This window comes from Arachis hypogaea, chromosome 4 (genome assembly GCF_003086295.3).
Source record: "Arachis hypogaea cultivar Tifrunner chromosome 4, arahy.Tifrunner.gnm2.J5K5, whole genome shotgun sequence".
In the NCBI taxonomy this organism is placed as follows: Eukaryota; Viridiplantae; Streptophyta; class Magnoliopsida; order Fabales; family Fabaceae; genus Arachis; species Arachis hypogaea.
The window spans coordinates 60,565,102-60,578,702 of NC_092039.1; the positions used below are offsets into that span (position 1 = coordinate 60,565,102).

General features: G+C 31.6%; 1 protein-coding gene and 1 pseudogene across 4 annotated transcripts; both read left to right on the forward strand.

Moving 5' to 3' along the window:
• The first annotated feature begins 2,766 nt into the window (after positions 1–2,766).
• Positions 2,767–7,153, forward strand: LOC112796777 (uncharacterized). 4 transcript variants are annotated; one of them, XM_025839395.3, is made up of 8 exons: positions 2,767–3,127; positions 5,161–5,241; positions 5,523–5,611; positions 5,694–5,768; positions 5,887–5,987; positions 6,078–6,221; positions 6,329–6,391; positions 6,679–7,153. In XM_025839395.3, exons 1-8 carry the CDS (start codon positions 3,005–3,007, stop codon positions 6,891–6,893), a joined length of 891 nt encoding a protein of 296 aa, XP_025695180.1. In that variant the 5' UTR covers positions 2,767–3,004; the 3' UTR covers positions 6,894–7,153. The 4 variants fall into 4 exon arrangements, with proteins under 4 accessions (XP_025695180.1, XP_072091669.1, XP_025695178.2 ...); XM_072235568.1 differs by having other exon boundaries at positions 2,797–3,127; positions 6,682–7,153; XM_025839393.3 differs by having other exon boundaries at positions 2,841–3,400.
• Positions 7,154–8,129: 976 nt separating this feature from the next.
• Positions 8,130–12,163, forward strand: LOC112794884 (2-hydroxyacyl-CoA lyase-like; annotated as a pseudogene).
• Positions 12,164–13,601: the final 1,438 nt, after the last annotated feature.

The following is a 13,601-nucleotide window of genomic DNA, read 5'->3' on the forward strand; positions in this document are numbered from 1 at the left end:
TTTATAAATTTAGGGGTTTGTTACTTGTGACAAACAATGTTTTGTATGAAAGGATTATTACTTGGTTTAGAAACTATACTTTACAATGAGATTTCATTAGTGAAATTCTAAACCATCAAAAATCTAATCATCAGGGAGCACCTCTGTCATTGCCATCTCCTCGCGATCTTCAGCCCCCCCCCCCCTCTCTCTCTCTCTCTCTCTCTCTCTCTCTCTCTCTCTCTCTCTCTTCTCGGATTCAACACCTTTGCCTCAATTTCTCGTCAACCCGCTACGACGACAATGGCGGCAGTGGTTTTTCACACCTTCACCTTTTCCTTTTTCTCTCCTCTTTTGATTTTTCTCCTTTCTCGAAGTGAATGATTGGAAAACAAATTGGAGTAAAAGGTTTTAGTTTTGAGTGAATTGTGACACAGGAAGAGAGTTATAGATGAAGAATTGAAGAAGTTGAGACTCATCCAGGATAGTTTAAAAATTTTATTTAATTATTTAGAATTTAGGTAATTTTAGTTGCAAAAACCAATCTTTTATAATACAAATGGAATTTCTATATTTTCTGAATAGTATTTTCAAGTTTCATGAATAAAAAAGATAATTTACTCAAATTTTAATTTCCAATACAAACTCAAATTCTAAAATTGTATATTCTGAGCTTAATAGTGTCAATGTGGCACATTAGACATTTACTTAATAGTGTCACACGTATATAGATATTGACTAAATAAAATTGCATGGACCTTAAATGTCGAAAAAGCTTAATTTCCAATAAAAACTCAAATTCTTTTAAAATAATGTATTCCGAACTTTGACTCTCACACTTAATGCTCACAAAGCATTAGAATAGAAGGTTGTTATATATATATATATATATATATATATATATATATATATATATATACTGTTTTTTATCACATGTGAAAAAAAAATTTTAGATGACCATCATTTCTATTTTTTAAATTTTTTAGCTCATTTTATAAAATTTTCAAACACTAAAATAATCATTTATTTTTTTATCTTTTTATTTATTTTTATTTTCTAGTATATTTTCTAACCCAATAAAATAAAAATTAATTCATTGTAGATTGATAGTCCATTTAAAAATCTACAACTAACAATAAATGACTACGTGTGTTTTGAATTTCAATTTGCAAACAAAAGTTTGCATAAAGTGATTTTGCAAAATTGATTTTGATGAAAAGTAAGTTTGGGTTAACGTGACTTTTGTTTGACAATTTTTATATCAAAATTGATTGTAGTAAAATAAATGTTGTTTGAATTATACTACTCAAAATCACTTTTAGATGAAAAATTACTAAAAGAGACATCAATTTAAATAATTTTTTATATATGCAAAATCAAAATACTAACAAAAATAATATAAAAATATTTATCATATAAATAAAATAAATATAATAAAAAAATAAAAATATAAAAGAGAGTACTATAAATTTTATAATGTCAAACAAAAAATATATTCTATAATTTTTTTAGTACTGTTAGTACTCTTTAATTTAGTATTATTTTTTATTATAAATTTTCATTATTTATGATTTGTTGTTACTTATAATTAATTCTTATTTATTTTGTCCTTTTTTATAGGATCATAATTTATATTATACAAAATTTTGATAATAGACGTAATATATAATAATTACAATTACAAATTTTACAAAGTCAGAATAAAAAATAAAAAAAATTAATACAAAACAAAAATAGAATACTTCAAAGAATAAAAAAAATCATACACATAAGAAACAATAAAAATTTCATAAAATCAACAACATATATCATATGAACAAAAAAATATAATAAAAAGTAAATAAAATTCGTATGAATAAAACTAAAAGAAAATAAAAAATTTCATACGCAACATAAATATAATGCAGTAAAGGATAGAAAAAAAATTCATATAAAAAAAATAAAAATATCCTAAAAAAAAGTCAATAACATTTGTCATATGAATAAAAGAAATACAATAAAATAAATAAAAAAGTCAAACAAAAATAAAAAAAATTTCATAAAAAAATATACATATAAAGAATAGTATAATAAATGATTAAAAAAACTCATAAAAACATAACATGAGAAATCAGAACACTACACAAATAATATAAAAATATTTATCATATAAATAAAAAATATAATAAAAAATATAAGTAAAAAATACAATAAAAAACATAAAATTAAAATATAAAAATGAGTATTAAAAATAATAAAAAATTGAAATATTCAATTTGCTAGTGATTAAAACAAATTTGAACTATTTTAATAAAAAAAAATTTAGAACAAATAACTATGAAGAAGTAAGAAGAACTACAAAAAATTATTATGAAAGTAATAGTTACTAGTATCTTTTTATAGAAGAAAATGAAGGATAGAATTAGTAAAAAAAAAAAATAAAATTTCACCTAATTTTCCAAAAACAACAAGCAATCATGAAAGTGAAATGCAGAAGCTACAAATTTTAGCTTCTTCTAAACGTGTGTTTCGAAGCAGAATCACTTTTTGCATTCAGGAAGATAAAAATGGTCAAACAAAAAAGTAAAACTTTCGAGAAATTCAAACGTACTTCTCTCTTTCCCAAGGTATTTGCGAAACACACCCGTAAACATGAACAAAATAAATTCAAATTTTCACTACTTGTTTTACAAGTAATATCACCTTGAAAACATAAAAATAAAGCCTATCTAACTACTATCTCATAAAAAAAAGTCGAAATACTAAATAAAAATAAAAAATAAAAAAGAAAAACTAGACAAACCAATTAAAGGGATACGTGCAGAGCACGTTCAAACCAGAGGAGAGTTACTTAGAACTCTCCAAAGCCCAAATCCAAATCCAAATCTAAAGCTGAGGACTGAGATTTCACACTCGCACACTCGTTCCCATACTATGTCCTCTTTATCACTTCTCTTTTTCCTAGGGTTTTAGGGTTAGGGTTTCATTTACCAATCTCTTTCTCTTCTCTTTTTCTCTCTGCCCTTCTTTCCCTTCCCAAATAGCCATGGATAGGTACCAGAAGGTTGAAAAGCCGAAGCCTGAATCCCCCATCAATGAGAATGAGATCCGAATCACCACACAAGGCGCCATCAGGAACTACATCACCTATGCTTCCTCTCTTCTTCAGGTCCCCTGCATTCTCCTCGATTTCATGCATGTTCCGTTCTTCCCTGCATTCTGGCTTCAATTCGATGATTCGACGACTTCTCTAATTCAAAACGCATTTGTGTTATTTTTGCTATTTATTTGTTTATCTGTGTATTTACTTCGTTATTTCTGTGTTGTTTCTGAGTTGTGGTTTCGGAGTGTTCTAAGTCGTTGGGTCGTTCGCCAAGGTGATTGTGAACTTGACTTTCAGTTGACGAGGTTTATGTGGGAGTATCTCTATTCCGTGATTAAGGTCATTCTGCAAAATCTGTTTGGTAGTTTTAACCCTTGATTGCAATGACGTGGATAAAGGTTCCCTTTATTATTGTTTAAGATTTCATCAGACATTAAGTGCAGAGAAAAAGTTTCTGCGTATTTAGTTGATCATAGTATCAAAAACGTGCGCATTATTAACATTGTTTGGATGAGTCAATGGAGGAATGATTAAGTGAAAGAAAATTTCATCTTGAAGTTATTTTGTATTGTTTGATGGATTGGCTATGGAGATCGGGTGGTACATTGTTCAAGGTGTTATTGTGTGATCTGATGTGGTATCATTGAAATATATATTTTGGTTAATGTCTTTATTTTTATATTTTAGAAGATTTTTCATTATTTTAGAATTCCCTATTTTGTTGCTTCTATGCTGTTTTCCTGCATCGTGATTAAAAAAGTGGCAGCTAGTGGAATTCTAGAATCCTGGGGAAATTGCGTGGTGTCTGAATTTTGTATTTTCTTAAAGTAGAAACAGAGTCAGGCTTTGGGAAGCCCACAAAACCCCCACTTGGGATGGGGAAGGGGTGGAGTGCAGAATTGAGGCTTTGAACCACACACTCTCCTTTCATGTCCTACTGATATTGTGGGAGGGGGAAGAAACCACTAGGAGGTCCTGATGCAGAATTCAATTATGGATTAGTTAATGTCTTAGATGTATTTTTGAGAGGATAAAATACTAAATAATTGAACATTATTTGTTAATGGGAGTATTTACTAGAGTTAAGATACAGAGGTCATTTTAAATGATTGTGATTCCCTAGATGTCACATTTCTAATTGAGTTAAAACACAAATGGAAAAGAGTTACACACCTAGATGATCCTTAAACATGGCAGGGAATTATTCGAAGCTTCAAATTAGGAATTTGTCTTATAGAATTAGCTAAAATCAAAAGAATCCAATGTATTAAGAAATATACCAAATGAGAAGTGAAATTGTCATAATTTAGTAAGTCTCCAAATAGTCTGTTTTTGTCCTTTTATGTTGTGATTCTGTAGTTTTTCTTGTATTAGTCAAACATGCACAACTATTTTGTTTATATTTTTAATGCAATTCATAAATGCACACAACTTTTACGTTAAATTCTTTTCTTAAACATAAATACAGCTTCATTTTTCAACTTTTTTTAGGTGGGCTTACCAGTTTGTGTCTGTAAACTTAGCAGACCTGATATTCTTTTCTTTAGTTAACCTACTTATTCTAGTGAATTTTGAACTGACTACAATAATCATATATTATCATGCTTTGTGGGATTGACTATGTCGATAAATGTTGCTCTTGAACTGTATTAAAAGCCACATTTTTAATCCTTCTGTAAAGTTAATTTGATCTTTATTTAACATTTTATTTGGACTGTATTATTTATCCCATTCTTGCGCCGAGGCTTCTATTGGTCTTCTTCTCACCTGGGCATAGTCTCCTTAGACGTATGTTCTTACCAATTGGTGCTAGTTGATGCTTACTATCTCACTGTCTTCTGTTTCTTTAGTAAATGCCATTGCAAGAGTGTAATATTATCAACTGATTCTTCAAGTGACTGTTTGTGGTTGGATTATGACTGACTTCTTTGCTGCAAGTTTTTCAATATGACATGTCACTTTGTATTGTTCTTGTGCTTGTGACTACAAATGATTTGCAATATATATAACTTGTTTTTATCTAATTCTACTAGAAAGTAGTTGTGATTTGTTTTATGACTCCTGTTTTTCTTTGTTTCCATATGTTGTAACTCGTACAGGAAAAACATGCAAGAGAGATTGTCTTGAAGGCTATGGGACAAGCAATCAGCAAGACAGTTGCCATTGCAGAGATTTTAAAGGTCAAATTTCTTTGCAAGATATTTCTTTTTCTCTCGGCGAATGTACCCTTACAATTATGGGAATGAAAATCGAGTATATCTTTCCAATAAAAGAGTTGAAGATATCAAAGTGTTGCAAGTAACTCTATAGTTACTTTTAATTGATGAAAGGACATTCACGAAGCTCCCAGACAAGTATATAAATGGTTGCCACAAGTTACAGAAAAGAGTTAAATTTTTAGAAGTGTAATACTTTGGGGCTACATTTTATTATTACCTAATTGACTTACCTTATTAAACAGAAGAGGATTTCTCAGCTGCACCAAGATACTGCCATCAGCTCGGTCAGCATAACAGATGTGTGGGAACCGATTGAAGAGGGTCTTGTACCGTAAGTTAAAAGTTTTAACCTTTTCTGCAAATGCATCTTTTTATGTATGGGTGGTAGAGTTTCTGAACAACATTCAATGCAGTGTTGAAATGACTCGTCATGTCTCTATGATCTCAATCACCTTATCAACTAGAGAATTAAACAAAAACTCTCCAGGGTAAGTTGTTGAAGAACTAGGAAAATTTTATTTCCAATCTTCTCATAAAGTTGAATTACTCCTGTTATAATGGATTGCAAGGAACAAATTTTAAGCTGAGATATGATTTTGTTTATAGGTATCAAGCTCCACTTAATGTGGAACAACCAAAACCACAATTCAATTATCAACAGCAACTGGTAAAGCATGCACCTGCTCCGTATAATGCTGTAAATGAAGGTAATCCCTTATGTATATAATGAAACACTAATGTATTATCTATGCTATAAATTGAAGTCTTTATTCATCTAGTCTAATTTGTTCTTCTAGACTCTTATGGCCGCGGTCGAGGTCGAGGACGGGGACGGGGGAGAGGCAGAGGAAGGAATTGGGGGAGGGGTGGTTATGGTTATCAAGGTGGTTATGGAAATTATCAAGGTGGATATGGTTATTACCAGGGTGGGTATTATCAAGGTATGAACTTCAACTAGGATATTCTGTGGGTTAATGTTTTGATGCTAAACTCTCATTTTAATTATTTCCCCTCCCCCTTCTTTTTGATTGTGTTCATATCTTTTCAGATAATGGTGGGTATTCAAATCGAGGCCGAGGAGGTGGGCGAGGCAGAGGTTGGGGGTATCGTAGTAAGTTTACACGATTTGTTTTTTAGATCATTGCTTGTGCTGGTGATTAATTTAATGATGAGGACTTGTTCATTTTGGATTATTTGAAGGACTGATTTGCTCTGAGTTTTATTCTTGTGCTTGTTATGGGACTAAGTCTCTTTTGTTGTTAATAGTTTCTCATTGTGGCTCTTCTCTTTTCTTCTTTTTGATGTATGCTACTTAGTTTTATATTCTTTTTAGTTTATGCTATTGCTTGGGATCAATATCATTGTTTACTGATCGGTTTCAACATTTGCAATATATAGCAGGTTATGATGGTGGTAGAGGTGGAGGCGCAGGTTATGAAGGGGGAAGAGGTGGTGGTGCAGGGTATGAGGGTGGAAGAGGCGGAGGTGCAGGTTATGATGGAGTCAGAGCTGGTGGTTATGAAAGGGGCAGAGGTGGAAATAGGGGTTATGGCCGTGGTAGGGGACGTATTGGAGGACGTACAAGGGGTGGTGGTGGCGGCAACCAGGTGTGATAGCAATGGATAATTTATGTCGTTCTTGCTAAATGCTTGCCTTGACCATTGAGGAGAATTATTAAGCAGTATTTTATGTTTTTATATCATGAAACTGGAATGGGCAAGGTTTTGTTCATCTTTTTACATTTAGCCGGAAAGCATTTTGGTTTTATATGATTGCTGTAATTCATTTCAACTTTTTACGGTTGCTAACACCATATTTTTATCTGTATCTAGTTTCCATGTGCTTTTAAATTGATCAAGGTAGTTTTTTGTTATAGCCTTGCAAATATATCTGAGCAGATACATACCTCATTTAAAGAAAAATTAATTGTTCAGCAACTGATCAGTGTGCTGACTGCTACAAGTTAAGGGAACACCAACTTTATTTTACTATATATTTCTTACGGGAAATATAATTAACGTTATTTCGTATTTGTTAGACTAGAACGGATGGGTTGTGCACTCATTTAATAGTACTTTGCGCTGGATGTTTGGTTCTAAATAAAAAAACAAATATATATTTAGAGTGAAACTCAAATGTTACTATTTGTAACTTATAATTTGGAAGAAAGACAGACTGGGAATAGAGATGTTTTGGTAATGTGTTTGGTGTAAGAAATATAAGATTAAATTATGTCTCAATAGTATATCTGATTTAAGATAAAAATAAAAATTTAAATAAGTAAAATTACTAAAATATTCATACTAAAAAAATCAAAATAAAATCCTAACCTATTTAGCCATTTCCCTAACCCCGTCCCTTTCCCCCTTCCCCTTCTCTCTGTTTTCTCGTTCTCTCTCTCATCTTTGTACTCCTTTCGATGGCAAACCAGTGGCAACGGTGGCTTCTTTTCACGGCAACGATTGTCCTTCATCGAACCATCCTCGATGGCTTAAACCAGAGCAGCGATTCTCCATTCTTCCACGATTGCGTCTTTCCCTTCTTGAATTGCTGCTAGGCTGTTCAGCACTACCATAGCCTTCTTCGCTGTGTCGAACCCTTGTTCTGCCCCAAGCTCTACTAGTGCCCTCATTGCGCCTACGTTCATTGCTCGCTCCCTTCCATTCCTTGTTTGGCCTTTCTCTCTTATACTGCCCTCTGTTCTGTCTTTTGTAGCTTGTTCTTCTCTTTTATTTTTTGATTCTGAAATCTTTTCGTTTATGAGATTATTGAATCTGATTTTGAAATGTTTATGAAATTGTTATTGTTTTTTGGTATTATTGTTGTTGGTGGCGGATTGGTGATAGCAGATGTATGGTGCTGTTTTACTGTTTAGGATTGACAAATGTGAAGTGTTGGCAATGGGAAAATTTAAAGAGTAAACACCTAATCCAGTCTTTGTCTATTTTCACGAAGGACAAAGCGATTCCTGTAAAAAAAAAAGGGGACACTTCGACCTTCAGCCTTTTTATTTTGGGATAATTCGATCTCTATGTTAAAAAAATTATTTAAATAATAATAAAAATTGATTTTGTGGGAGTTTTATTTGTATTTTGTGGGGGTTTTAAACCTCCACAAACTATTAATAAGTTTGTTTTTGAAAAATTCCTTCACCAATGGTAGTTAAGTAAAGAAAAACTATTAATGAAAATGATGCCACAAAAAATAGTAATTGTAGTACAAATACTTTTTAAAAGAAAAAAATAACATCGAATAAGAAATGAAAAAAGAGAACTTTAATGTTGATAATATTGGTATTAGTGATGATGACGGTAGAGGAGATAATGATTATGATAAATCAATAAGAATAACAGAAGTAGGAGCCATCATAATGAGGATGAAGAAGGTAATGGTAGTAGTGATTGTAATTAGCTATATTATTGAAAATAATTTTGTGAAGGTTTAAAACCCCCTACAAAATACAAATAAACCCCCCCCCCCACAAAATCAATTTTTATTATTATTTAAATAATTTTTTTAACCGAAGAATCGTATTGTCCCAAAATAAAAAAGTTGAGGGTCGAAGTGTCCCCTTTTTTTGGATAAGGACCGGATTGGGTGTTTACTCAAATTTAAAGGATAAACTTAAAATATAAAATTTTAAAAGAAGGTATTTTAGAAAAAAAATATTAATAAATTTCAGTATGTGTCATTTAAAATTTTTGAATTTTTTTAAATAAATAATTTAATTATTTTAATTATTGAAATATATAATTTGTAGCGCGTTTATTAATTTACGTTACATTGATTTATCTTTTTTAGGGCGGTAAACGAGATATGTGTATTTATAAATATAAAAATATAATTTTTAAAAGGTTTAATTACTCTGCAGGTCCCTATGATTTCACCAAATTTTCAATTAGGTTCCTATACTTTTTTTTTTCAATTGGGTCCCTAGATGTTATTTTTTTTTTCAATTTAGTCCCTGCTGTGATAAAATCGTTTGAAATAACAGAATATTCTGTTAAAAAATAGAATATTTTCATAATTAATTTAGAATAACTAATTAAACACCTCTTTATTTTTTTAAAATACCAAAACAGCCCTTGGTCCCCAAAATGAAAGATCCTTTGTCATCCCTAACTTTCTCTGTCTTTGTTGGAGTTGTGCACAAAGATGTTGTGAACCGCCGACGTCTCCGTCACCATGATTGTGAACCTGTTACCCACCAAGCCAAATACGCACTCCATCTTCTTTCTTTCTTTGTTCTTCTTTTTTCCTTTTTCTTCCTCACTTCACGAATTTCTTTATCTTCTTTTCCCCTCTCACGGCGAATTAGGCAACAGTAAGTTCTTGGCGTTTATCCTCCGTTCGTTGGGTTCATCATCCATCTGCGTCGTCGTCCGTGACAGTGTGAGCGTACGTCGGTTGGTGGTCTGCCGTCGCTTTTGATATGCTATGTACTGTTCGTCCATCTGTTCTGCTCTGCTCCACGTTGTTCGTCCGTGGGTTTTGTGGCGTTCGCTCGCTGTGCCTCGCCGGGCCGCGCCTCGCTACCTGAAGTCAATATGCCAAAACAGGTAACGAGTTAAATTTTTTGTTTGTTTTTCAAAGTTGATGAAACAGATTTAAGCATATGATAATTTTTTTGAGATAATGGTTTTTGAGTTAATTACGAAAAATATAGCAGTGGTTGAATACTTATTTTTTGAATTAATTTTTGAATTTTTTTATGTAATGGTTTAAGGTAGAGGAAACCCTATTTGGATTTGGTTGGTAATGCGAAAACAGTTGTAGAGACTCTGAATAAGGAGATTAAGGATGATCTTTTTGTTTGACCAGGAATCACCCTTGAGGAAAGCTATATAGAAGAATTCTAAGGATAATGCGCCAAAGATGGAGGTTCAGATTGCTAAGGATGTTGTGCCATTCAATTTCTTAACACCAACGAGGATCATAAGAGATGCAATTCTTGGAGCTGGAAGCCCGGCTCCGGTTGTGGTGTCCAATGGTGCAAACACCATGGATGTAGGTAGGGCTGTGTTGGTTCAGACAGAACCCAGGACTAGGTTGAATGCAAGAACTTGGGGGACCATAGGAGTTGGCCTCGGTTATTGCATTTCTGCTGCAGTGGCTTGTCTCAATTGACTTATTGTTGCAGTTGAAGGAGATTTTGGATTCAGATTTAGTAAGTTGAGGTATATACTGCTGAACCCATACTTATTGATGCCCTTATCTTTAGTTATATTTTCATCTGTCATATAGTGGAATGGTTCTTATTTTAGTCTCAACATTGTTAAGTAACAACCAGTATGGAAAGTATACGAAATTGAGAATATGATGATTGATTCTATTGATTCAAGCATGTCTCAAATACATGTTTATAGAAACAACTTAAGGTCTAACAACAAATCATAAAACGCTAGTAGAAATTTTTACTGCAATTGTTTTGAAATAGGATCTTTCATGAACTCTTTTATGTTTCTATCCATAGCTAGTAGTTCTGTGATAGATAGGATTACATAAGCTGGTGTAATTACTATGTGACAACCCAAAATTCCAAGTTCTAGGAAATTTTTTTTACTAGTTACTAGTGAGTACTGAGTACTGAGCAGTGCTTAAGGTAAATTATGATTGTTTGCAAGAGTCCTTTTTTTGGAAACTAAATTATAAAAGAGTCGGTGACTATTGATGCTATTTGTAATGGTTTAATCCAGGGATGTGGAGTGAAAATTCTGAACTGTTGCCTTATATGTCTTATCTTTTTTCGATACTTGAGAAAATATGTATTGCCTTATATGTTATCTTATTTTCAATCTAGTAAAGTGGTGAGTTTGATTCGTAGTTCAGTAAGGGAGTTTCACACTATTTTTGCTATGCATCAATCTCTGTCTCCTCCTTCACTTTGTTTGCATTGGGTTCCACCTCCAGTTCATTCTGTTAAATTGAATTGTGATGCTAGTTGGTTTGCTCCTTCTGGCTATGCTGGTTTTGGTTGTATTATTCGCAATCCTGATGGATGTTGGTTGAAAGGTTGCACTGGAAAAGTCGAAGTGTGCAGTGTTCTTTTTGCTGAATTGTATGCAATTTGGAGAGGTTTACTTCTTGCTTGGGAGAGTGGATTTCGTGAGGTTATTTGTGAAACAGACTGTTTAGAAGCTCTTTTCTTGGTAAACCAAAGAATGCTTAGTAAGGATATTCCGGAATGGGATTTGGCAAAGCATATTCAGGAGGTTATGAATTGGAATTGGAGAGTCTCTATTCTTTTAATTCAGAGGACTGCAAATAGTGTTGCAGATTGTATGGCTAAAGCAGCTACTTCTGTCGCGGACATTCACTCGAATTGGAGCCAACCATGGAGTGAGCTTCAACATCTAATAGATTTAGATATGACCCTAGCCAATTAATTTGGTTTTGTCTCTTTTTTCTTTCTTTTCTATTTAGTCACCAAAAAAAAAAAGATCCTTGTTACCTATGGTAGTGATTATTTTCAACCATGGAGGTGGATATGGTGGTGACCGGAGAACCCCCCGAAGAGTTGAATAGACCTCACAAAAATGATCCCGACTTCCTTTATTTCAAAAGCAGGCTACAGGCTACCATGCTTTGATTGAAGCTTTTGGTGGACTATCTTGTTGGGACATTTGATGAACTCAAGTATGCTTTAATTGAAGCTTTTGGTGGACTATCTTGTTGGGACACTTGATGAACTCAAGTCTGCTCTTTATTGTTGATCCTATGCTGGTTCAGAGAGTGGGAGTGGGAGTTGCAACACAAGAACTGATTTATAGATTATCTGTATTACACTGAAATTATGTTTTCTATGGTTTTCATTTTTAGATTTCAAATTTTAATAACATAAATTACAAAACCTTTTGGTTTTCTATGGTGTACCATGATATGATAAAGACACAAACTATATTTCATGAATCCACACAAATGTAACATATTATATGATCATAATAAATACTTGAATAATGAAAATTGAATTTTATATATACTTATTACTACTATTTCTGTTTCATTTTATCCATTCTTTTTTTTCTATATGTTCTTTAAAAATAAGGCATTTTGAAAGTAAAAAAAAAAAAAGAAAAACTATTTTTGGTACAATTTATTCATAAATAAGCAAAAGAATGATAATGACAAAATAAAAAGGATTATATAATTTTCAATTAGGTCCTTATACTTTTTTTCTTTTCAATTGAGTCTCTAAGGGTATATAAGTAATTTTACAATTCACTAACATTTTTTTGACGTTTAACGTTAACAGGGACTAAATTGAAAAAAAATAATGTATAGGACCCAATTGAAAAGAAAAAAAGTATAGGAACCTAATTAAAACTTCGATAAAATTATAGGGACCTGCAGAATAATTAAACCTTTTTAAAAATAATGTTTCAAATAATAGAAAAGATAGGCGGTTTCAAATAATAGAAAAAATGAGGGGTTTTAAAATAACAGGAGATATAGGTGGTTTTATCTAACTAATTAATGGCCGACGGGACATATGACGTAATTTAAAATTGTTCCTTTAAAATAAACACATTATTTTCTTAAAAACCAACCTATTTAAACTAATAGTAAAAAAGTTTAGTATTAATTTACTTCGCTTTTAAGTATATTTTATTAAAAAAATATTCGTTAAAATTTAGCTCCTAAATTAATTAGGAAATATTTGTATATATTTATACATATAATAAATAAATTGTCATAATAGAATAAAAGAAATTGTAATAAATAAATAATCTAAATTGTTTACAATAATATAATAAATTTTTTATGAAATATTAAATATATATTTTTCTATAGAATGAGTAGTATTTGGTTTTATTATTGGCATTATAACGTATTATTATGAAATTGATTTTGCTTTATTATGGAAAAAAAAATAAGCATGAGGAAGGTGTTGCGTTAAAAGACGGAGGTGTGGTGAAGTGGTTGAGTTAAATCAAATTTACAAACTTATAATAAAATAGTAAAGAAACTTTAGAAATTTGGATATATGGCCTAAAAATTTGATCTTTTTTATGTATTTTTTTTAGGAAAAGTCTAGAGGGAAGTAATTTTATTAAATTTTGTCCAGCATGTAACTAGTAGAGAAAAATGAGTCATTGGATGAAATTTCACACCAATCTCACACCATCAAATCATCATTGATGGCTAGTTGATGGCTAACAATCACAAAAATTGCTGACCCATAGCATTGCACTTTTTTTTATTAGTTTAAATGGGTTGGTTTTTAAGAGAATAATGTATCAATTTTAAATGGATAATTTTAAACTATGTGATACTTCAATTGGCCATTAATTAGTTAGTTAAAACTATCTATCTCTGCTATT

What these genes read in the sequence shown, in the direction of transcription:
- LOC112796777 (XM_025839393.3), top strand. Translation starts at nt 3,005, where the DNA reads ATGGATAGGTACCAGAAGGTTGAAAAGCCGAAGCCTGAATCCCCCATC. An exon ending in TTAAACAAAAACTCTCCAGG is followed by an intron (nt 5,769 to 5,886) that starts GTAAGTTGTTGA and finishes TTTTGTTTATAG; the next exon opens with GTATCAAGCTCCACTTAATG. An exon ending in GTATAATGCTGTAAATGAAG is followed by an intron (nt 5,988 to 6,077) that starts GTAATCCCTTAT and finishes TTGTTCTTCTAG; the next exon opens with ACTCTTATGGCCGCGGTCGA.